Raw genomic sequence first — 21,240 nt, 5'->3', positions numbered from 1 at the left:
GGAGTCTGTGTTTCCTTGCTTCGCTGTGATGCCCCTGACGTGCTCAGACTCTCGGACTCACCGTGTGGGTTTGGTCCCCGGCCGCGGGGACGCGTGGGCAGGCGGGACTCTGCCGCCGCCGGATTTGGGGTCCGAAATCCCGAGCAAAGCTGCGCGTGTGTCCAGCGCACGTCCAGCCTTCCCCGGCCCTAGCGCCGCCCGCGTGCGGTCCGGGGCCCCCAGCCCAGCCGCCTCGGCAGCCGGTGCGCCCTGCCGGCCCCCAGCACCCACCCCCTCCTTGCCTCTGGGGTACTGGCAGGTGCTCCTACGGGAGCACAGTGCCCTGTGCTCACGGACCCCCGTCCCACCGCCCGACGAAGTGGGCAGTCCAGTGTCCTGTCCGCCGGGCCCCAGCAGACCGGGTGGGGGTTCCTCGGCGCGGTCTGGGGACGGCCCGAGCAGAAGGCGCAAAAAGCACCCGCCCCGGCGCCCGCAGACCCCCGCGGGACCAGAGCCCTCCCCGGATCAGGCGCGGGCACCCGCCGCTGGGGTCGGAGCCCCGTTCCCACCCGAAGCCGGGAAACCCAAGCAGGCGCTGCAAGAGCCTCACAGCAGCGGCGGGGCGCGGGGCGTCGGACGCGCGCCCCGCCCCAGCCCTGCAGCCCCGCCTACAGCCCCTCCGGACCGCCCCCTCCCGCAGCGCCTCCGCTGCGCGTGCGCCTGTTGCCGGCGCTCCACAGCCGCAGTGCCGCCGCTTCCGCCAAGTCTGGGGCTGCCTCTTGCGGCGCCTGCGCACCGACCGTCACGTGACGGCGGAACTAATCTGGCGACGCGTGCGCTTAGGCGCCTTTAGTGCCCGGGAAGGGAAAAGGGGACCTATAGAGTGCGTCACACCCGGAAGCAGAGAGCCGGAAGTGGGGTTGGACAGGTTATCCCCTGGGGTGGGGAGGCGAAGGCCCAGGAGGAGGGGGTGAAAAAGAAGGTGGAGGATCCTGGCTGCCACTCTGAACCCGATCACGATTGTCTTAGACCCCAGAGACCCGCAGACAGGGAAGGGCGTCTCCTCCCCCTTCCTCCCCTCCTCCCTCTCCTCAGCCTTAGCCATGGCCGAGGCAGGGGCCGGGCTGAGTGAGACCGTCACTGAGACAACGGTTACCGTGACAACCGAGCCCGTGAGAAAGGCGGGGGGGCGGTGCTCCTCGGGGTCGTCGGGAGAGGCCGGGAGGGAGCGGCTGGGGCTCTGGGAGGAGCGGGCTGACCCCTGGGGTCGGGAGACGTGCACGGTGTGCGGGACTTGCGCAGTGGCCGGGATGGTGCAGGAGGCCGGCCAGGCGGCGTGGAATAGGGTCGGACTGGGGCTGCGGGGGATGCTGCCCGGGGTGGGGGCGCGGAGCAGGACCAGACTGGGGCTGCGGGGGATGCTGCCCGGGGTGGGGGCAGCGAATAGGGAGTCAGCGAGGGGACATGGAGCAGGGTCCGAGTGGGGATGCGGGGGTGGGGGATGCTGCCCAGGGTGGTGGGGAGACCCAGGGATGGGACGTAGGGGACTGAGGAGCGCGGGGGGTGCTGGGGGACGATGAAGGGTTCTGTGAGAAAGCATGGCTGGAGGCCCGCTGGAGGGCAGTTTGCCCAGAAGCACACTTGTCGATAAGTATTTGTTGAACGGGTGACTCCAGAAGGAAACAGAAGAAATGAGCGAACCAGACGGAGGAGGTGGAGATAGTATTTTGAGAAATCAGAAGAGATGAAAATAGAGAAAGGAGTAGCATTTTTGCAAAAAACAGGTTAAGTTGCTCTCAAAGGGCGGAGGTGTCTTGGGCTTCAGAGCCCCTGGGTTAAGGGCGTTTACATGATAGAGATGCCAGGGTGCTAGGGAGTAGGTGGGCAGGAAGGGGGGCCCAGGCTTGAGAGAGGTCTGGAAAAAGGAGACCAAAGAGTGGGTATGGGGGACTGAGTGAATAATGTTCAAGTATTGAGACCACCAAGGATGGTTTGGGGAGGAAGACAGAGAAACAGGGAGGATTATGTTTTCTTTTGAAGAGTGGCTGGGACCTTCCTTGGGTTAGGAATTGTGTCTTCGCAAAGACCTGTTGTGTTCTGTCCCCTCCCAGCATGCAGCCCCTCTCCTGCCATGTCTGTGCCCCTGCTTGAACTGGGGCCTGGAAGAGAGGAGGCCCCCGGGAGGGAGTGGGGAAGATCAGCCTCCGGGAACTAGATAGGTATGCCTGTCCCTCTTCACCTTCCAGGAGAACCGGAGCCTGACCATCAAGCTCCGGAAACGGAAGCCAGAGAAAAAGGTAGAATGGACGAGTGACACTGTGGACAACGAACACATGGGCCGCCGCTCATCAAAATGTGAGTGGTCGCTGGCCACCAGCAGCCACTGTGCTCTGGCGCAGCCTGCGGTCCTGGTCCGGGCTTCAGGGAGACAAGGTTCACGTAGAGGGAGTGAGGTGGGAATATGCCGAGGCCCGAAGGCAGGAGGTATCAGAGCCAGGGAGAAGTGGAGCGTTGGGTTCCTGGCAGAAAGGACAGGGGTTTGGGCGCCTCAGCCCCAGGGGGTGGGCCTGGGGACGCTGGATCCTGGAAGGGAGAAGGAGCCAATGGTGGCAGTAGGAGTTTTTACTGAGATCCGTGGGAGTGGAAGCAACTGTACATCCGTCCTAACTTTTGCTCCTTTTTTACCGGGCTCCTCCTTCCAAATCCAGGCTGCTGTATTTACGAGAAACCTCGGGCCTTTGGCGAGAGCTCCACGGAGAGTGATGAGGAGGAAGAGGAGGGCTGTGGTCATACACACTGTGTACGGGGCCACCGCAAAGGACGGCGTCGTGCAACCCCAGGACCGAGCCCCAGCACCCCTCCCCAGCCTCCTGACCCCTCCCAGCCCCCTCCAGGGCCAATGCAGCACTAAATTCCTCTGTCCCCCACCATTCCTGTGTCTGTCTGGCCCTGAATGTATTCATGTGGCTACCTGGGGACTAAACCCATGGTTTGATCCCTCCTCCAGCCCCTCCTCCTCTCTCCTCTGCCTGATGGAGGGAAGGGGGAGAGGAGGGTAGACAGAGACCCTGGAATTCTGACTTGCTGCTACTCCAGAACCCAGACTTCTGGGTTCCCCCAGCACTCATTTCTCCTTGCAGTACTCATCCTCTGTTCTCCAGGGATCCGGGCACCTGGGTCCCGGTCTGTCCCCCTTGTTCTCACTGCCAAACCGTCTGTCCTGGGATGCAGTTATCTTGGCCCCTTGCATTCTCCCCTTGAGTCCCAAACACTTAACTTGGGTTTTCAGCAGCCCTAGCTTCCACTGCCAGGGGTCCCAGTCAGATTGGGGGCAGTCTTGTCCCAGCTGTGCCTGTTAATCCTGGCTCCGAGCTCTTCCAGGAATGGACTTCTGTAATTGGAACTTGTAGTCCTTGCTTGTGGGATGGGAGGCCTCGTGGGAGACCTCAGGGAGCTCCCAGCCCTTCCCTTCTCCTGCCCTTCGGAGGAGTTGGGAAAGGGGTCTTTGCTTCTCCCTGTTCATGGGACATGGAAAAGGAAACAGTCGTGGCCTCTTCTCACGCTTCTCATGGGATACAGGATTTCCAACAAAGCCATCTTGAAAACGGGTCACTTAGAGCCCACTGTCTCCTCCGTCTTCTGGCTTCAGAGACAGATCCAGCTTAGTGTTAGGGCCCTGGGTCCCTAGGAGAGGAAGGAAAAGAGAGGGAGCAAAGAGATGGGGATATGTCCCCTATACAACACTCTTACCCCTTCCTTCCTCGGCTTTGATGTTTCTGCCAGCCCAGATGTCCAGCTCTCAGCCCTCCCCACTCCTTACTGGGATCTTGCCATCATTTTCTCGGCTTCTTGCCATGCACAGTTACAAAGATGAGTCAAAAACGTACCACCACTGAGATCTCATTTATTGCCACAGATGCACAAAATAAATAACCCAGCATCACAAAACGTGTTAAATATGGGCCCATTTATACATATGGAGAAAGATGTGAAGCCGTAGATGAGGAGCAGCTTGGGTGTCCAGGACATTCCCAGGTAGAGGAGAGAGCGGTAGCACCACTGGTTCCTTATAGGGGGGTCTTGAGAAGGTTCCAAAGGGGGAAAGGCTGTGAGCGTGGAAAGCAGGCCTCATGGAGTAGAGCGGCCTGCCCCCTGCTCAGAAAGCTTAGTAAGCGCCCTAGGAGGCCCTGGGACCCAGGCCAGAGTCTTGAAGAGGGAGCTCAGATTGGACAGGACAGGGAAGCCTGAGGCTTCGAGCTGTGGAGAAGGACTGTGCGTGTCCTCCGGACAGGGAGAGGCCTGAGCAGGCAGGAAGGCCCTTTGTATCCGTCCTGCCGCAGCCTCCGGGTGCGGACGAGCATAAGCGGGAGGGGAGAGGTGAGACGGGAAGTAGCCCGAGGTGGCGGTGGCCCCGCGTCCGAACTCGGCTCTGGCTGTGGATGTGGACCCTGAGGCCGTGTGGATGAGCGCGGACGGCCTGGCCGGCGCCTCCGAGGCTGCTGGCGGCGGGTGTGGGCGGGTCTCAGCCTTCGGCCGGCACGATGCGGAGCGGGGCGCGGGCATCGCGAGTGCAGAGCAGCGGGAAGACACGCTCCCCCAGGGGCCCGGGCGCCTGGAAAGCGAAGAGCAGGTCCAGCGAGCGGCCGTCATAGAAGGCCACGCGGCCACGTTCCCAGTCCAAGTCCACGCGGATGCGGCGCGGCGGGGGCCCAGCGCCGCCCAGCGGAGTGGGCTCGGGAGCTGTGAGGGCCCACAGGCGGCCGCCGCGGCCCTCCACGGCCCACACAGCCCCCGCGGGGCACAGCCCCACGCGGCCCTTGCGACGCACAGACTCTCCGGCCGCGCCTACGGCGTAGCGGCTCTCGCTGTCATCGTCCTGGTCCTCCCCGGAGGAGTCCGGGCCAGAGGCCGCCTCGGCAGTCTCCACCTCCCAGCAGTGCCGGCCGGCCCCGAAGCCCTGTGCGCCCAGCACCGCGGGGAGCTGATCGAAGCGCGCGGGGCCGTCGGGGGGTGCGGGTGTCCCTGGGGGGGCCAGCCGGACGCTGCGGCGGTCCGCCGAGATGAGCAGGCGGCGGTGAGCTGTGCCAGGGTCCAGGGTCAGGTCGGCTGTGTGGGGAAAGGCAGGAAATGAGGGCTGGAGGGGCCTTCCAACTCAGAGGCCGGAGGAGACAGATGCGCAGCAGAGGGTACCAAGGAGGCCTCGCGGCAGCGCCCAAGGCCACAGAAGCCTAAATGGGGCAAGGTCTAGAAGAGGGAGGGCGTGGGCAGCTCTCAGCCTGCACCCATGCTCCACTTGTGTTGATCTGGGTTTGGACAAGGATTGTGGTGAGCGTGGGGTGGGTAGGGTGCAAAGGTGGAAGGCAAGCTTGCCTCTCCTTCGTTTGTGGGGTGGGGGGAAGCCAAGCCGGTCCAACTTGCAGGGAGGTCTAAGGACTGGTACCTTTCTCTGCTCTATCTGGGGTGGGCCTGGAGCTGGGTCTGCGGGGTGGGGAAGGTGGCTGGGAAGGGAAGGACAGACAGACACTGGGACCTCAAGGGCAGGTGGGAATGGACCAGCTTGTTGCTTTGGGAAGATGGGACAGAGGAGGAGAGGGGCAGTGATGATAGCCAGAGGGACCAGAGTATTCGTGGCCGTGTGTGGGGTTTGCTTTTGAGGTAAGGTTTCTGAGTTGGGGGTGCAAGAAGCAATCTGGGTTAGGGGAGAGGGTGGGTGATCAAGATGGTGGAGTGTCTTTGGCAGGTTTTTTGGTTGACTTTTAAGATTTTATGTTTAAATCATCCCGACATCCAGCATGGGGCTTGAACTCACAGCCCTGCGATCAAGAGTCACAGGCTCCACAGATGGAGCCAGACAGGCGCCCCTCTGGCAGCTGAAAAAAGGCAGAGGGCAGCTTTGGTAGTGGGCAGAGAGGGAACTCCCCAGGAGCTTCAGAGAGATGGCAAGTCTTCTGGAGAGGAGTAATGGGACAGGGCAGAAGTGGCTGATGCTTTGTTGGGAGAGTAGGATGCTGGGCTGTGGGTACTGAGGACATCATTATGTGCCCAGTTGTGTTCCCCCCCGGAAGGTGTGCTGCAGTCCCCCAGTACTTCACGATGTGAACTTCGTTGGAAATCGGGTCTTTACAGAGGTAATTAAGTTACAATGAGGTCATTAGGGGAGGCCATAGACCAATATGACTGCAGTCTTTATAAGAAGAGGAACTTTGGGCCCAGAGACAAATGAGGACCGGGAGACACCATGTAAAGAAGACACAGGAAGAAAGCCATCTTTGGGCCACGGAACCCCTGAGGCTCCCAGATGCTAGGAGGGAGGCAGGGAACAGATTCACCCTCCTGGCCTTCAAAGGAAGCAGTCCCGCCAACTTCTCCTCCCAAAACCACGACAGCAAGTTTCTGATGTTTAAGCCACTCGGTATGGGGTGCTCTGCTAAGCGGCCCTAGGACACTAATACAGACATCAGAAAAGACCTGAGCAGGTTTGAGAGAGAAAAGGAAGCAAGCCTGAGACAGACCATCCCTCGGTGGGGTCCCTTCGGCCCTCCTCACCCGTCAGTCTGTGGAGCATGTTTTTCACCACCGGATAATCTTCGGGGAGATCATCATCTGAGTTAGATGACTTGGGTCTTGGGGCATCGAGTCTGCACAGATGAGGGAGAAAGGTCAGGCAATCAGGTGACACCCTCTGCCCTCTGTTGCCCTCCCCTCACCCCACTCACTTCTCTGGAGCGAGAAACCTGTCCGTGAGTGGGGCTGTGAGCCCATGGAAAAGGTGATGGATGTGCTGGCCAGTAGTGGAAAGGAAGGGGCGGTAAGATGGAACTCACCTTCTCCATGTCTTCCTTATATCCTGGCATGGGCAGAAGAAAACACGATGTGAGCCCTGGGCTTTGTCCTCAGGACCCCTCCCCCTCTTCCCCTTCCCCAGGCAGCTCGATCTCCATTGGTGAGCTCCCTGTCACCTCTCAAAGTGATCTCGCTGCCTCTTTGTCCCCTTTCATGGCCCATCCTTCCCGTCCATCATCATCTACTGCCTTTCTTGCCCCTCCTCCTTAAGGCCCCCCTTTCCCTTCCCCAGCCTGGTCCAGGCCTTTTTTCTGTCCCCACTTAGCTTCCAGAGTCATTACCTTTCCTAATGCCTCCCTCAGCCTCACTCTGTCTCTTTCCGTGGTCCCCTGCCCTTGTCTACCTTCCAGAGGGTGTCCTCCTGTCCATCAATCCATCAGACAGACCAAACACCCAGAGCCTGGGGCTAAGAGTTGGTACATAAAAGCCTTCTAACAAAGCTGCTTCCCCTGTTGCCATAAAAGCCCGGTGGCGTTTATTGGGCCCTTTGCTTTGTGTCCGTCACCCTGGCCAAAGAGGCAGCTGGACTTGGATGTGTCCCAGAGGTCCTGCGGATCTGCAGGATACCGTGGGAACCAGAGGAGCAGCGCATGCTCCCCCCACCCCAAATACCAGGGTCCACCTGCCCCCCCCCCCCCCGTGTCACGGTCCCTTGGGGATGACTGGAGCAGACCGGGGTGGTGGTGAAGGGAAGAGAGGAAAGGCAATTTGCCTAATTATGCCAATTACACCTGGACTAATTAGGTCTGTGTAGACTTCAAAGTGTGCAAGCAACACCTGAGACCGGCTAGGCTGCTGGGGAGAAGCAGCTCAGGAATCCGGGACGCCTGGGGGGCCGGGCAAGGGAATGGGGCTGGTTGATGGCCAAGGAGTAGGGGCCAAGAGGGGCGCGGCGGGGGCGAGGGGTGGTGCGGGTTGGGATGAGGGGCAGGAGCCAGAGGTCCCCGCGGCGCGTGGACCAGGCCTTCACCGGTCGCCGCCCCCGCCAGGGGCCCTGGGAGGAGCGGAGGACGGCAATAACAACGAGCGCCCGGCGCGGCTGACCCCTCTGCGCTCCCGGGGTGTTTGGATCTGCTTTCCCTCCCTCGCGCGCTCCTGACAGACCCTTCTTCCCTGCCCCTGCACCCCGGCTGGTTCTCGCTCTGCCCTCGCTGGTTCTGACCCCGCTGTCCGCGCAGGCCCCGCGCCCACCCGGACTCTCTCCGGGTCCCCACCTCCCCCGCGCGCAGCGGCGTCCCTCCGCGTCCCCCGCAGCTCCCGCGCTCTGCCGAGGGCTCCGGAGGCCCTGAGTGCCGTCCAGCCCTCCGACATCTGGGTAGTGTATCAAACTCCTTCCCCTTGTCCTTCCTGGAAACTCTCGCGGCACTACAGGGGTTTGGGGCCAGGCCCGCGACCCCTCGTTCTTTGCTTTTCTTAGATCCATTCTTTGCCTAAACGTCCATAAGGGCCCCGCCCCCGGAAACCCCTGTCTCCCCCTTCATCAGCCGCAGCGGATCCGCGACGCGCGACCCTGCCTTACCTCTCCGTGCGGATCCAGGCAGCCCATGGTGGGGATGCGGCCCCCTCTGCGCCTCCCCGCGCGGGCCCCTGGCTCAGCCAGCTTCTCCCGCAGCCCCCGGCTGATGCGCACCTCCACCGCCAGCCGCACGTTGGACCTCAGGCTGCGGCGGGGACACGGCTGGCCGCAGCAGGGGCAGGCGGTGGGGGGCGCCGGGGCGCCTGCGGCCGGCGGGGCGCCCCAGCAGCGGGCCAGGCACGCGCGGCAGAAGCTGTGCTCGCACGCCAGCAGCACCGGGTCCTCGAAGGGGCCCCCGCACAGCGGGCACGTCGCCAGCTGCTCCAGACGCTCCACCAGCCCCGGGCCCAGCTCGGGCGCCTCCATGGGGAGCGCGCGTCCGGGCGCCCACCCTTCCGCGACCCCCGCGGCCGCCTCCCAGCGCGCGCTCGGCGAACCACGCCTGCTGCTGGCGGATTGGGGGACCCTCTCTCCGGCCGGCGCATGAACTTTCGGACGCTGCCCTGACGCCCTCCAGGGACAGCCTCGCTCCCTCCCACCAGGCTCGAGCTCCGCCGCGCTCGCCGCCGCGTCGGGCTTTATAGGGAGGAGGAGGCCCCCGCGGCGGGTAAACAGGCCTTGCGTAACAGCTCATCTGGTTCTCCCGCTTCCCGGGTAAGGTTTGGGGGAGGAGGGCGGGAGGAGAGGACTCGTGGGCCCTCGAGGCCAGGGGGTGGTCGGGAGGGGGCGCTCCTGGGGCAAGGCGGCGCCCCGTGGGGAGGGCAGCCCCTCGTCATCCCTCCCGGGGCCTGAATCTCCCCTTCCCCCGGGCCTGTGCTGTGCGGGTGGGCAAGGGGCCCAGTCTCGCTGTTGGCATGGGTGCCCACATCGCCAGGGTGTGAGTCATAACAGGTGGCCGGCACACCTACATCTGGGGGCTGGGGGCGGACGCCGGGATCCTGGCTCCTGTGGCTTCGCAGGCCTCAGTGTTGGTGTGTGCTGTCATCCAGGCGGCTCTCTCCGTCTTCCTGCCTTCCCTATTAAGGGCTTAGGAACAGCCTGAAGCTTTGGGGTAAGGGGTGGGGAGCAGGCGCCCACACTCCTGCCTCTGGCTGGCTCCCAGCGCGGCTCTTAGGACTCTCTTCCTACGTCTCTCTTTCTAGTTCTTTCTTCCCATTTTTCCTGGTGTATGTTTTCATTTCCACGGGTCTCTCTCTCTCTCCGTCTTTGGGACGTACCCAGGGGTTATCTATTTCAAATCTCTTGGTAAACAGCCGTGGGGAGAGCTGGCGTGGCCAAGCTCCCACAGCAAGGGAGTAAGCAGGAGTGCAGCCAGACCAGATCTGATCTGTGCCCTTGCTGTGACTCCGCCCTCTGCCTCTTCCATTCCAGATGCTTTCTCAGTGTTTTCCCGGCCCCTCACCTCCATCTCGCCCCTCTCCCTAATTCCTCCGCCAGGCCCGCCTCACGGTAGGCCTCTCTGTGAGGATCCCCTGGAGGCCTTGTGAAGAAGTAAACATCCAGATGCCCAGGACTGCGATCGCAGGCGCCGCTGAGCAAACGCGCCCCTGCACATTCCCCACGGCGCCCACGCCTAGGGACAGAGGCACTCACACTCTGCCGGCGCCACGGATATGCCCCGATACTCCTGTGCACGCTGAATGTCACCCGGACCGACAGCCAGTATTACTCAGGGACAGAGAGACGTACTTAAAGAAAACACGCAAAGAGACAGCCTGTCATTAGCTTTCTTGTCAATGAGAACAACAGTCCTCCAGCAGTAAGCCTTTATGGGGCAGCCGCATGGAGATAAACGTCATAAAGATAAAACACAATAAAGATCAGGCAGCCTTCGGGCATCCTTGTCCTTCCCTCCGCTCCATACTGGGGAGACACTCAAATTGGACACCCTGATAACCCAACACAAATAAACCTGTGTATCCTTATCCCAGAACGAACCTCCCAGCCCAGCGCTCATAAAACCCACAGCTACACAAGCAAAACACAGTAAACCTGACCCAGACCTATGGGCTAAATGGCTTTCATGTTGTGCTAGCCAGAGTTCCGGTCCCCCAAAGACGTCCACGTCTTAATTCCTGGAACCTGTGAATGCGTTCCTTCTCAGGGCAGAGAGGGATAAAGCTTGCCCGTGGCATTTGGGCTGCTGATCTGCTGAGTCTGGAATCATGAGATTATCCAAGTGGGTCCAGCGTGATCACAAGCACCCCTGAAGGGGAGGACAGCAGGGGAGAGAAGTGTGGTAGGTCCTCAGTCCCCCAGTGGGCTTGGAGGGCTGAGGGAGGAGCCGTGAGCACAGGGAGTGGGTGGTCTCCAGAAGCTGGAGGAGGAAGGCAGTGTTTTCCGGGAGGAGCCCAGGCCTGCCCACATCTTGACTTCAGCACAGAGGGACCCATCTTAGACTTCAAAGTTCAGACACAAGTCCGTGACCATGCTGAAGCCACAAGCAGCAAAGGAATACGGGTGCTTTCCCTTTTCCCTCCGTCTCTCATCCTTTGGGACCGTCTGCTTCATCATGTTTTCTGTATTTCCCTGGTCCCTTCTCTTTGTTTCTCTTCCTTTGGATTGCTTCGTTTTCTTGGTTCCGTCCCCAACTCAAGTCCTGTTATACGTTGGGTCCTTTCTAGATCGGGCCTGAAGCATGGGGAAGGCCTCCAGGCGTCCGCGGATACCCACATTGTCGGGGGGTCCCCGGGCCTTGCTGTGGTACCTGTTCTGGGCCGTGCAGTAGCATGGTCTGGGGAACTTTTCAACTCCCCGTGTCCAGGACACACCTCAGATCAAAGAAACAGAACCTCGGGATGTGTGAGGCATGGGGAGTTGTTTTGTTTTTGTTTTAAAGATTTTATTTATTCATTTGACAGACAGATCACAAGTAGGCAGAGAGGCAGGCAGGGTGGGGGGGTTGGGGAAGCAGCCTCCCCGCTGAGCAGAGAGCCCGATATGGGGCTCGACATGGGGCTCCATCTGAGGACTCCAGGATCATGACCTGAGCCAAAGGCAGAGGCTTCAACCCATTGAGCCACCAGGTGCCCCAGCATCGGGAGTTTTAAAAGCTTTCCAGGTTCCAGTGTTCACCCGCGGGGCAAGTGAACCTGCCCTCCCCATCTCACTGGGCTCACTGGTCTGTTTTTGGTGCTTGAGCATAGAAGGCTGATGTCACAGCCAGGCCTTTGCTCTTGTGGCTGCTTCTGGCGGGCCCCTCTGGCTCCGGAGCTGGGCGTGACTGGGTCCATCTCGTCCTTCAGGGCTCAGCCCAGATGGGACATAGCCACCAGGGGATGTCTTTCAGGACTGTATCTCCAGTAGTTTTTCTCAAAGACACTCACTATCTCTTTACCCGGATTTACTCTCTTCGTGGATTTTCTCACCATCTGAAATGATCTGTTTCTATGTTTTGAGCTGTTTCTATCTACCAGTAGGTAGTTTTGTGGGAACGGGAACCTGGCTTCCCATTGCTGGCCTGAACCTAGAACAGTGCTTGCACACGGCAGGTCTTGGTGAACATGTGCCCGGTCGCTGAACTGCCCGCCACCCCTTGGGCAGGGAGAGAGGCTCTTCTGACAGACTCTGCTTAGACTTTCAAATGTGCCCAGGCTTCTTGCTCTCCCCAGTCACAGTCCTTCCTCACTGGCAGAGGCCAGAGGGGGGCAGGGGACACTCCTGTGTGATGGGACACAGCCTTCAGCCTGGCTTGGGCCCACGGTCTGGTTGTCCCCCTCACCCCCTGCTACAAACACGTGTCACAGCTTCCGGCAGCCTTTCTGTGGCACTTACTGCAGGACACGGAGTACAGTGGGGAACAGGAGGGGTGGACACGGCCAGGAAATGTCCCCTTCTCAAGGCCATCACCTCCCCTCACAGAAGCCCTAACAACTCTGCCCCTGACCTTCTCATCCCCATTTGGGGCTCCTCCTGTCCCAGAGAGTGGGGTGGGGGGAGGTGACTGCCTGTGTGTGGGCTTGGCTTGCCGTGCCTGGATCCTGCCTCCGTTGGCGCCACGCCGATGCAGGTTTCTCCTGTACACCTGTCCCCAGCCCTTCAGGGTGTCTCCTCGGGGTGCTGGGTGCTGGGGGAGTGCCTACCCAGGCACAGACTGGGGCGTGCTGGGCGTGTGGCCTCGGCCCAGTGCTGGGCTCTTTCCTCCTCTTCCTCCTTCTTTCTATTTTTGTTTCTCCTTCAGTCTGTCTCTCCGCCATTTCAGGGACACCCCCGTCCTTTCAGAGTCCACAAGTCTTCAGGAGCCTTCGAGGGGGAGAGATAGGTACAAAGAGATGTTTGAGAGACTGGGGGACAGGGCAGGCATGGTCCTTGTCCTTAGGGAGTGTGACAAGGCAGGTACAGAATCCACCACGACTGAATTAGGGAGTGAGGTCATGCACACAGGTGCGCCCATCATCGCCCGAGGTCTGTCATTTCCGCGTCTTAAAGGCTCGTTGAGTGGGGAAGAGTGGGTTGAGGATTATGTTGACAGATTGGAGAAAGAGTGCCAATGATTTCGGGAAGGCTTCCTGGAGGAGGTGACTTGTAAATGAGGTGGGAAAGAGATGGAAGAGCCTGCACAAAAAATGTGAAGCATCTTTGGGGAGAGAACTGGATGTGGGAAAAGAAAGCTCAGGGGATAAGAAGTGTGAGTGAAGGAGACCATGCTCCTTTCTCGGCGTCCACTCCCCATGCCCCTTCCCAAAGATGGTCTTCAACCTTGGCTGCTTCTCTAAAGACTCATTTTTCTTCAAAAAAAGACTGCTGCCTGTGCTGTGTTTTCACATAGTGGTAACCTGTCAGTGCAGGCAGCCTTCCTTGGGGCAGCCCCTGCTGCCCGGGTCGACAACTTCCCCGGAGGACGGAGATGCGACTAGACTCACCAGACCGTCCACCTGCCCAGAGCCAAGGCCCGGCTTCGGGAGTCGTGGCGTGAGGGTTGTGCTTGGCTCCCATGCTGGTCCGAGGCAGGACCCGGGCTGAGTTTCAGACCCACTGCCTCCTTCCCTGAAACACTGCTCCCTCTCTCCGGAGACTGACTTTCTCTGTCCTGTCCTGCTGGGAGCATCGGTGCTCCCTCTCCCTGTACGCTCCACGCAGATGGCGCTCCTCCTTCAGCTCCTGTGCGCTGTCCCCCCCCACACCGCCCCCTTGGGTCGCCATGCCCGCACTCTCTGTCCTTCCCCTCCGGGAGCCCCGTTCGCCCCGTGCCCTCTCCCTGAGCGCCTCCCATGCTGAGCCCTGCCGTAGGAGCTGGCAGTGACCAAGCCGGCAAATTAGATTCTGCCACGAAAGACTAACCATCAGCAAGTAAACAGGTACCTGGACAAGGTAATTACAGATGTGTAAGTGCTCCGCAGCGCTGAAGTGGCTGATATGAGGGGAATGAAGCAGAGGAGGGGCGCACCACCTTTACAGGTTAGCAAGCGCTTCTCGGAGGAGGGGAGGTTTGAGCAGAGCTTCCTCCCCCAAACCCCAGCGTGGGGAGCGGATCTTGCTGAAGAGGGATGAGGACCCTCGTCTCCTGTGAGGTGGCCGGGTACCAAGCGGGCCAGGCACTGGCTTCTGTGGCCCGGTCAGGGCGGCCAGACCCCCGCTCGGCCCCAGCAGCCCTCGCCCCCTTCTCTGCGGCGAGTCGGGTCCTCCTCTGCCGGCACACGCACCAGGAGAACACCCGTGTCCGTGGGCACCGGCCCGTCAGGGAGAGCGAGCCTTCCAGAGCCAGCCTCTGTTACCCTGGGCTGCGCGGCGGACGCAGCTCGCTGGGTGCCGGTCCCACTCCCACCACCACGTTCGAGAACCGCGGGTTTGCAGAACGTGCGAGGCGAGAGGGACATTCACACCATGTGCTGGAGCCAGAGTCTTCACGTGGCAGATGGAAAACGGAGGTTCGCGGGGGACCGAGCTGGTCCTGGGAGCGTGCCTGGGCGTGGGGCCACCCTCCTGGTCCTCGTCCCCACGCAGCCGCGGGCTGCTTCTTGTCCCTTGCACAGCCGGTTACGGCCGGCGCACTGCACCCTCGTGTGTGAGCAGACGGAGGCCCTGTCTGGCCAGGAGCAGCAGCAGCGGACGGGGATGCCCAGGCTCGCCAGCGCTGAGCTCCTTGGCCACAGCCCGCGGGCAGCGAGGACACGGACCGGTCCCCGCCTATCCACGCAGGGCAGTGCATGGTTGGGGGGGGGGTTGCTGGGAACCAAAGACCCAGGCCCCAAGGGGGAGGCAGACTCCGCCCTCAGGGCACAGGCAGTGAGGATTTCCTGCAGGGAACATCACTGCGAGGCCTGGACCGTGAGAACGCACGAGCTTCTAACGTGACCCTCGGCCTCAAGGGCCGTCATCGGAGCCATCGCTCCCACAGACCCCTCCCGGGGTGGGAAGAGGACCTCGCCTCTCGGATCTCGTATGAATTCTATCCTGCAGACCCCTAGCTGAGAAGGAGAGGTTCCTCTTGTCTCCAGCCTCTCCAGAGAGCAGGGAATGAAGCCGACCACACTGTAGGCTCCTCAGATAAAACACAGGACACTCAGTCAAACCTGAGGTTCAGATAAACAGTAAGTATAAGTATCCCCCAAGTGTCATATGGGGAATATCCTTGCAAAAGACGGTTCATTCTCTGTCCGGGATTCAGATTTAAGGAGCTGCATTGTGTTTTTATTTGCTGAGGCTGGCCACCCCACAAGGGTCCAGCGCTTGGCACTAGTATGGATGGGGGCCTTGAGGGAGGCCAGCGCGGGGCCCCAGTAGAGACAGGGGCCTTGAGGAAGGGCTTTCTGGGGAGGCCACTTTTAATGAATATTTATCAGGCACAGCAGGGAGGGAAGGGCATTCCAGTCAGAGGGAACAGCATTGACTCACAAGAAAGGAAGAGTTTGGGCCGATGTACAGCAGCTGGGTCATGGTGAGCAGGAAGTCAAGGGAGTCAGCAGAGACCGGGTCACACAGGGTCTCCAGTGAGAAGCAGCATGGCCCAGGGGCATCCCCCAGACTCAGGCAGGCTCTGCTGCCATGGGTCAGGGGACAGGCGATGACAGCTGGTAGAGCTGGAGAGGAGCAGGCTGTCTCCAGGTCCATTTTGTAGATGGGAGGCCACCCACAGGGTCCCTGGGCAAAGGCAGACATCCAGGGTGACTCCAAGCTCCCAGAATGGACTGGGCTCCTGCAAAGCCCTTGAGGAACACTGGGTGTTGGCCTGGGACCACAGGGGAGGAGGTAAGGACAATGTGACACCGCCCTCAGCAGGACAGCAGACCCCCTGCCCTGCGCTCACCTGCTGGCTCCTTCTCTCCCTGCCTCCTCGGTTGCATCTGTGCCAGGCTTACCCTCCCGTGGCTCGGTCCTTGTCCCATTTCCTGCGGTCGGAACTCATCCGTGTGGGGGTGCGGTGTGCGGACTGGACTCCCATGGTGGTATGGTCTGCAGTCTCCCAGAGGACCGGGGAACCGTCACCCCCCTCCTGGTCCCAGGGAGGGCTGAGGCTGGAGGAGGGAGCAGCAAGGGGGAACCTCATTGTACATCCTTGCCCCAGGTGACTAAACCAGGAATTACCTGCCCAGAATGAAGGAACGCACACCCTACTCAGGACTTCCAAGATTTGACTCAACTCTTGTTGGCTTTGTGACTACAGAGTGGGAACATGTATACTTGTGTCAAAGACTTGTTGAGTGGCCAGAGGAGATGTTCATATGCATTTACCCAGCAGACAGGACGAGGCCCCTGCTATGTGAGGGACACTCTGCTGGGAGCCGGCGGCCCTGAGGAGGAGGAAGCAGACAGGAATCCGCCCCCGTGGGAATCACATTGTCCTGGGGGGACAGAGACGTAAAGTGGGAGCCGATGGCAGGTTCCGTGGACATGCCGGAGCTGCGGCATGGGGTAGGTCGGTCAGCGCGACAATGTCAGCAGGTGACACCTGAGCCGGGACGTGAAGAAGGGGAAGGCAGCTGTGGTCCGACTGAGGGAGAGGGCTAGCATCAAGAGCCCTGGGAGGGGGCAGCGGAGGGGGCAGGGTCTGCAGGGACCGGAGGGCTCTGGTTCCACCAAGGGCTCTGGTCCATGGCGGGGGGCCTGCTGTGGGATGCAGGCGGCAAGGAGAGGGGGACTGTGGGACGCCGGGCCATGGGGAACTGAAGGCCTGCTGCCCGCCGGGCTGGCCCTGGGATATGAGCAAAGCAGGGGCTCCAGGGAGGGAGGGTAAGATGCGGGGTGGGTTTGGTGGGGAGGGAGGGCCTGTCCAACACTCCGACAGTCTGACAGTCCGGCACCCTGCAGCTCCGGGAACTGTACAGCCCCAGGGGAGCCCGGGCCCCCAGCGAGCACTGATCTCGTGTTCCTGTGTGTGTAGCGACCCACCATCGTCAGAGCCTCTTCGTGGATCTTCTGCCTTTCACTCGCCAGTCCAGAACAGTGCACAGCCTGGTGAACAGTGCACAGCCTGGTGACAGGGAGAGGCTGGGCCTGCCTGCTTGTCCGGGTCAGAGGCTGCAGGGGCAGAGTTGGGCGGGGACGCCAGTGCTTTGTGCCCCCCCGCCCGCCCCACTCCCCTCAGGGCCACGAGGCACAAAGACAGTCAGGGGCAAGGACTGTGAGTCAGAGAAACCCAGGCAGGAACATGAAAGGAAGCTGGGGCAGAACAGGGAGCCCGTGAAGGCACAGCAGAGACTGACCTGGAAAAGCCTCCTGCGCCGGAGGTGAGCTGAGAGGAACCCGCGCGTCCCGCCGGTCCCTCCTCTTCCCCGTGATCTGTCGCCCAAGCATCACTGGCATGCTGCTGGCATCCGGCCCGACGGGGAGCCGGGAGCCTCTCCCTCCGACTTCCTCCCGAGCCTGGGCGGCGCCCCCACGGCCCGCACGCGGTCCTGCCGCCCCAGCCCCGCCCGGGAGCCGCGGCCCCCGCGCCTCCTCCCTGCGGTCTCTGAGCACCTGCGCGCCCATGAAACCGGGGCTGCGCCGCCCCGAGAGATGGGGGAGCAGAGAAGTGGACACTGTCGAGGACCCGGGAGAGCAGAGCCCACCGCGCTAGAGGGAGGGGCTCTGGGACACCTCCGGGCCTCTGGAGGGGTGGGGGGGGTGGGCAGCTAGGAGCGGACAGTGAGGCCTGCGCAGGGACTTGGGGAAAGATGGTGTCAGGGCGGGTTTGCAGACGGTCTAGGAATACTTGCCACAGTCTTCAAAAAGACTATTGATGGATTAGAGGGAGAGTGGGGCAGGGGCAGAGGAAGAAGCAGACACCCCGCTGGGCAGGGCACCTGGCTCCAGAGATCCCAGGGTCCTGAGATGATGACCTGAGCCCCCCCAAGGCCCCGATACTGGTTACATTTTTTGTGCACCTTCGTACATTTTGATTTTTCATTCCTATGAAGTAGGAATTTTGGAGTAAGAAACTGAGGCCCAGAGAGGTGGCCGGACGTGACCCAGAGCCTGAATGTTCTGCGCTCACACCACACCTGCTGCTGCCTCTGTTGGTAACATGGGAGCTGGAAGAGAGGGTCCGTCTGTGGGCAGTTAAGGTTTTGTCCGACACACGTACATGGGGCAGTGTGGCTGTTCCTCGTGGTGTGCTGAGCACTGACCGTGTTAGGACCAGCCAAGCCTCTGACAGGGGTGATGTGAGCACAGGGACGGCACAGGGAGGGGAACCAGACGGCGGAGGGCTCAATTCTGGGGGAGGGCAGCTTTCACTCGGGAAGTGACCCGTCTGGTCTTGAAGGAAGGAGCTACTTCTCCCGTGCATGGCAGGGCTTTGGGGAGCGTGGGAGAGTTCTGCTGGGTGGCAGACAGGGACACTGGGCATGTCATCTATGGCGGGACAGAGGACAAGGACACCGAGCATGTCATCTATGTGGGATGGGGACAGGGACACCAGTGTGTCCTCTACCGCTGGACAGGGGCCAGGGACACCAGGCATGTCACCTACGGTGGGACAGAGGACAGGGACACCAGGAGTGTCCTCTACTGCTGGACATGGGACAAAGACACCAGATGTGTCATCTATGTGGGACGGGGGATAGGGACACCAAGCATGTCCTCTACTGCTGGCCAGGGACAGAGACACCGAGTGTGTCACCTATGGTGGGATGGAGGACAGGGATACCAGGAGTGTCCTCTACCGCTGGACAGGGGACAAGGACACCAGACGTGTTGTGTGGGATGGGGAACAGGGGCACCAAGCATGTCCTCTACCACTGGCTGGGGGACAGGACCCTGAGTGTGTCATCTATGCAGGGATGGGGGACACTGAACCTGTCACCTGCTGAGAAGTGTTCTGCATGTTTCCCCATTGTGTTGGAGTGGTAGGCACTGAAGTGAAGCAGACAAACGTGGAGTGTTCCCAGGTACCAGGGGCCAGGCAAATGCTCTTACAGACAGTAGGGAATTTAGTTCCCGTAGCAGTTACAAAGAATGAAGAAAAAGAAAAAAGAGCGAAGAAGACCTATTTGGGTTGACATGAAATCTCTCTGAGACCCGATTTTTTAAAAGATTATTTATTTATTTATTTGACAGACAGAGATCACAAGTAGGCAGAGAGGCAGGCAGAGAGAGAGGAGGAAGCAGGCTCCCTGCTGAGCAGAGAGCCCAATGCGGGGCTCGATCCCAGGACCCCAAGATCATGACCCGAGCCTAAGGCAGAGGCCCAACCCACTTGAGCCACTCAGGCGCCCCATCTGAGACCCATGTTTAAAAGAAGAAGCAATGCAGAATTATTTTGTGCTGTGAGTTCTGATCCACATTAAAGAAACCCACACACAGTGAGGGGTTCGTCAGAGGAAAAAGCAGCAAGGTGTGTCTGCAGAGTGACAGGCCGGGGGGCAGCCTGGGGACTCAGCAGTCGGGGGTCCCAGGTGCGGTGGGGACGGTGGTGGAGCCCTGCCTGGGGATCCCGGTTGTGCTGGGGGCAGCAGGGTCCTGCCTGGGGCTGGAGCTGAGGGGATCCCAGGTGTGGTGGGGACCCGGGGTCCTCCCTGGGGCTGGCCGTTCTTAGGACTTCAAGCCAACCCTGCTCTGGGGGGCAGCGAGGCTCAGAGAGCTTGTAAGTGGGAAGAGACACTGACTGAGCTCGTTCCACAGGTGGTCCTGGCTGCAGGGGTGGGAGGGGCGGGAGGCAGTTGTAGGAAAGGAGAGGAGGAGGGGGCCCTGTGGGGAACTGGTCTGCGGAGGGCGTGGGCAGCTGATGGGGAAGAAGGGAACTCAGAGCCGCGGTTGTTTTTTCAGGATTGCAGTCGGTTCTACACACGGGCTCGTAGAAAGGCAGTGAGGCAGGTCGAGGAGAAGCTCGCGCGGCTGCAGCCCGGCCTCCACCTGTTCTTCGAAGACTTGCTGGTGGCGGCGGCCTCCGTCGCAAACATTACCACTATTGCGCACTGGCACCCTTAGGCCCGCCTGCTGGTCAGCTTTGTTTGGTAGCCACAGACCCCTTCACCAGCCCCCTCATGGCACAGCGGTTTCGCAAACACGTACACATACCCATTTGCACACATGTAGTTGCACGTGTGCATAAACAGCCGTGTAAACATGCACAGATGTCCTGGGGGGCCCCGTCAGATTAGGGCTCCGGGGACGTTCATTCTACCTGTCCCCTTTACATTCTTCACCAGGGAATGCGCGTGCTAATTACTCAGCAGCAAACAAACAAAAATGGAGAGCTCATCTGCGGGACCACAGGAAGAGGTAATGACCACCACCCACGGCTGACAGATGCCCAGCCTGAAGCCCAGAGACTTAAGTAACTCGTCTGAGGTCTGCAGGTGAGCCCAGCAGGCAGAACCCAGACAAGCAGACAGGGAGAGGGGCAGGAAGGACGGCGTTGGGGGTGGGGCTGGAGCGAGAAACTGGGATGGGAGGGAAGCGGCCTCTGGCAGAGGGACTGTGCAGACCGAGGGTGGGAAGATGGATTTGGAGGCAGGGATAGGGGCCGTGGGTGCAGGAGGGGACTCATGGACAGACAGAAGCACTGGGCTGAGGAGGAAAGGTCATGGCCCCATGTCCTTAGAAAGCATCCCCAGGGAATTCAGGTGCCAGGGATCTGCGGTGAGTCACTGGATCCCAGAAACTGATGGCAGGGGTGAGGTCATCACCCCAAAAGGCAGGGAGCAGAGACAACAAGGCCCTTGGGGTCCAGGGAGCTGAACCTGTCCAGTCAGAGGTCTCTGTCACAAAGCCAACAAAGAATTCGTATCTAATAGGTTTTCCTCGGGGCTCAAATGAGTAGCTCTGGAGTCCCTGGGAGGCTGTGATACCGGGGAGGGTGACAAACAGAAACAGCCTGGCCAGGACCGCAGGCCAGAAGCCCAGAGGGAGGGGCTTGCCGCCAAGGCGACCCAAGGCAGCTTCCCCACTGCCCAGGGTCACCGCCCCTGCCGTGACTGAGGGGGTGGTGACCACGAGGGCTGAAAGCACCAGGGAGACCCGGGACTGTATGGCCGCTGGGCGTTGGGCACTGGGAGGTTAAGGTTAACCTGAGAGTTGCTGTATTGGAGAAGGTGTTTACACGGAACTGGTTTCTACGCAGACACACGCCTCAACCCCTTATTCATCCTTTTCCCAGCTCCTCCCCACCCCCCACCCCCACCCCCAAGAACGGAAGAGCACCTCTGTCGACCAGAAGCTGGTCTGACGAAGCCTAGCCACGCCCAAGCCCTGTAACCCCGCCAGGGACCTTCCTCTTACCGTCAAGGTCCCACCGGCTGGACTAAGAACTGAATCGACAGGAGACAGATTAACAGGAGAAAACCAAATGTAACAGCTAAGGCATGGGGGCTCCGTGCAGACCTGGAAGTCCCAAAGGCAATGAGACCACAGGGGGCTTATAGCACCACGGAGCGGGGAGGGTCTGAGGCTGCAAAGGGGAGGAGGGCCTTTGGCAGGAAGGTGAGAGGAGGTGTTTTGAAAACTAAGGTGGCGCCTTAAGCAGGTACGTTTCTTAGGTC

At 60.6% G+C, this 21,240-nt stretch overlaps 3 protein-coding genes and 1 long non-coding RNA gene across 6 annotated transcripts; 2 read left to right on the top strand and 2 right to left on the bottom strand.

Annotated features, from left to right (window-relative positions):
* Positions 1 to 28: 28 nt before the first annotated feature.
* On the top strand, positions 29 to 832 carry LOC122910864 (translation initiation factor IF-2-like). Its single transcript, XM_044255479.1, has one exon. It carries the CDS (start codon positions 29 to 31, stop codon positions 830 to 832), a length of 804 nt encoding a protein of 267 aa, XP_044111414.1.
* Positions 833 to 840: 8 nt separating this feature from the next.
* On the top strand, positions 841 to 3,927 carry PPP1R11 (protein phosphatase 1 regulatory inhibitor subunit 11). Of its 2 annotated transcripts, none has more exons than XM_044261425.1 (3): positions 841 to 1,151; positions 2,226 to 2,334; positions 2,688 to 3,927. In XM_044261425.1, exons 1-3 carry the CDS (start codon positions 1,083 to 1,085, stop codon positions 2,888 to 2,890), a joined length of 381 nt encoding a protein of 126 aa, XP_044117360.1. In that variant the 5' UTR covers positions 841 to 1,082; the 3' UTR covers positions 2,891 to 3,927. The 2 variants fall into 2 exon arrangements, with proteins under 2 accessions (XP_044117360.1, XP_044117370.1); XM_044261435.1 differs by lacking the exon at positions 841 to 1,151 and adding an exon at positions 1,239 to 1,325.
* RNF39 (ring finger protein 39) lies at positions 3,864 to 8,897 on the bottom strand. 2 transcript variants are annotated; one of them, XM_044261410.1, is made up of 5 exons: positions 8,342 to 8,897; positions 6,804 to 6,826; positions 6,526 to 6,617; positions 4,790 to 5,085; positions 3,864 to 4,591 (listed from the first exon to the last, which is right to left on the bottom strand). In XM_044261410.1, exons 1-5 carry the CDS (start codon positions 8,702 to 8,704, stop codon positions 4,502 to 4,504), a joined length of 864 nt encoding a protein of 287 aa, XP_044117345.1. In that variant the 5' UTR covers positions 8,705 to 8,897; the 3' UTR covers positions 3,864 to 4,501. The 2 variants fall into 2 exon arrangements, with proteins under 2 accessions (XP_044117345.1, XP_044117337.1); XM_044261402.1 differs by having other exon boundaries at positions 3,864 to 5,085.
* A 6,187-nt stretch (positions 8,898 to 15,084) lies between these two features.
* LOC122900460 lies at positions 15,085 to 17,058 on the bottom strand. Its single transcript, XR_006383235.1, has 3 exons — positions 16,981 to 17,058; positions 15,637 to 15,792; positions 15,085 to 15,418 (listed from the first exon to the last, which is right to left on the bottom strand). It is a non-coding gene; the product is annotated as an uncharacterized LOC122900460 (long non-coding RNA).
* Between the last annotated feature and the right edge of the window lie 4,182 nt (positions 17,059 to 21,240).

The sequence above is a fragment of the Neovison vison genome, chromosome 1 (assembly GCF_020171115.1).
Source record: "Neovison vison isolate M4711 chromosome 1, ASM_NN_V1, whole genome shotgun sequence".
Taxonomy (NCBI): domain Eukaryota; kingdom Metazoa; phylum Chordata; class Mammalia; order Carnivora; family Mustelidae; genus Neogale; species Neogale vison.
Note: the sequence above shows the minus strand (reverse complement) of the source record. Positions and strands in the feature narration are given on the sequence as shown.

Coding starts and splice junctions, on each gene's coding strand:
- LOC122910864 (XM_044255479.1), top strand. CDS start 29: ATGCCCCTGACGTGCTCAGACTCTCGGACTCACCGTGTGGGTTTGGTC.
- PPP1R11 (XM_044261425.1), top strand. CDS start 1,083: ATGGCCGAGGCAGGGGCCGGGCTGAGTGAGACCGTCACTGAGACAACG. Junction 1,152..2,225: donor TTACCGTGACAACCGAGCCC/GTGAGAAAGGCG, acceptor TTCACCTTCCAG/GAGAACCGGAGCCTGACCAT. Junction 2,335..2,687: donor GGGCCGCCGCTCATCAAAAT/GTGAGTGGTCGC, acceptor TTCCAAATCCAG/GCTGCTGTATTTACGAGAAA.
- RNF39 (XM_044261402.1), bottom strand. CDS start 8,704: ATGGAGGCGCCCGAGCTGGGCCCGGGGCTGGTGGAGCGTCTGGAGCAG. Junction 6,827..8,341: donor GCCTGGATCCGCACGGAGAG/GTAAGGCAGGGT, acceptor TGCCCATGCCAG/GATATAAGGAAGACATGGAG. Junction 6,618..6,803: donor ATAAGGAAGACATGGAGAAG/GTGAGTTCCATC, acceptor TCATCTGTGCAG/ACTCGATGCCCCAAGACCCA.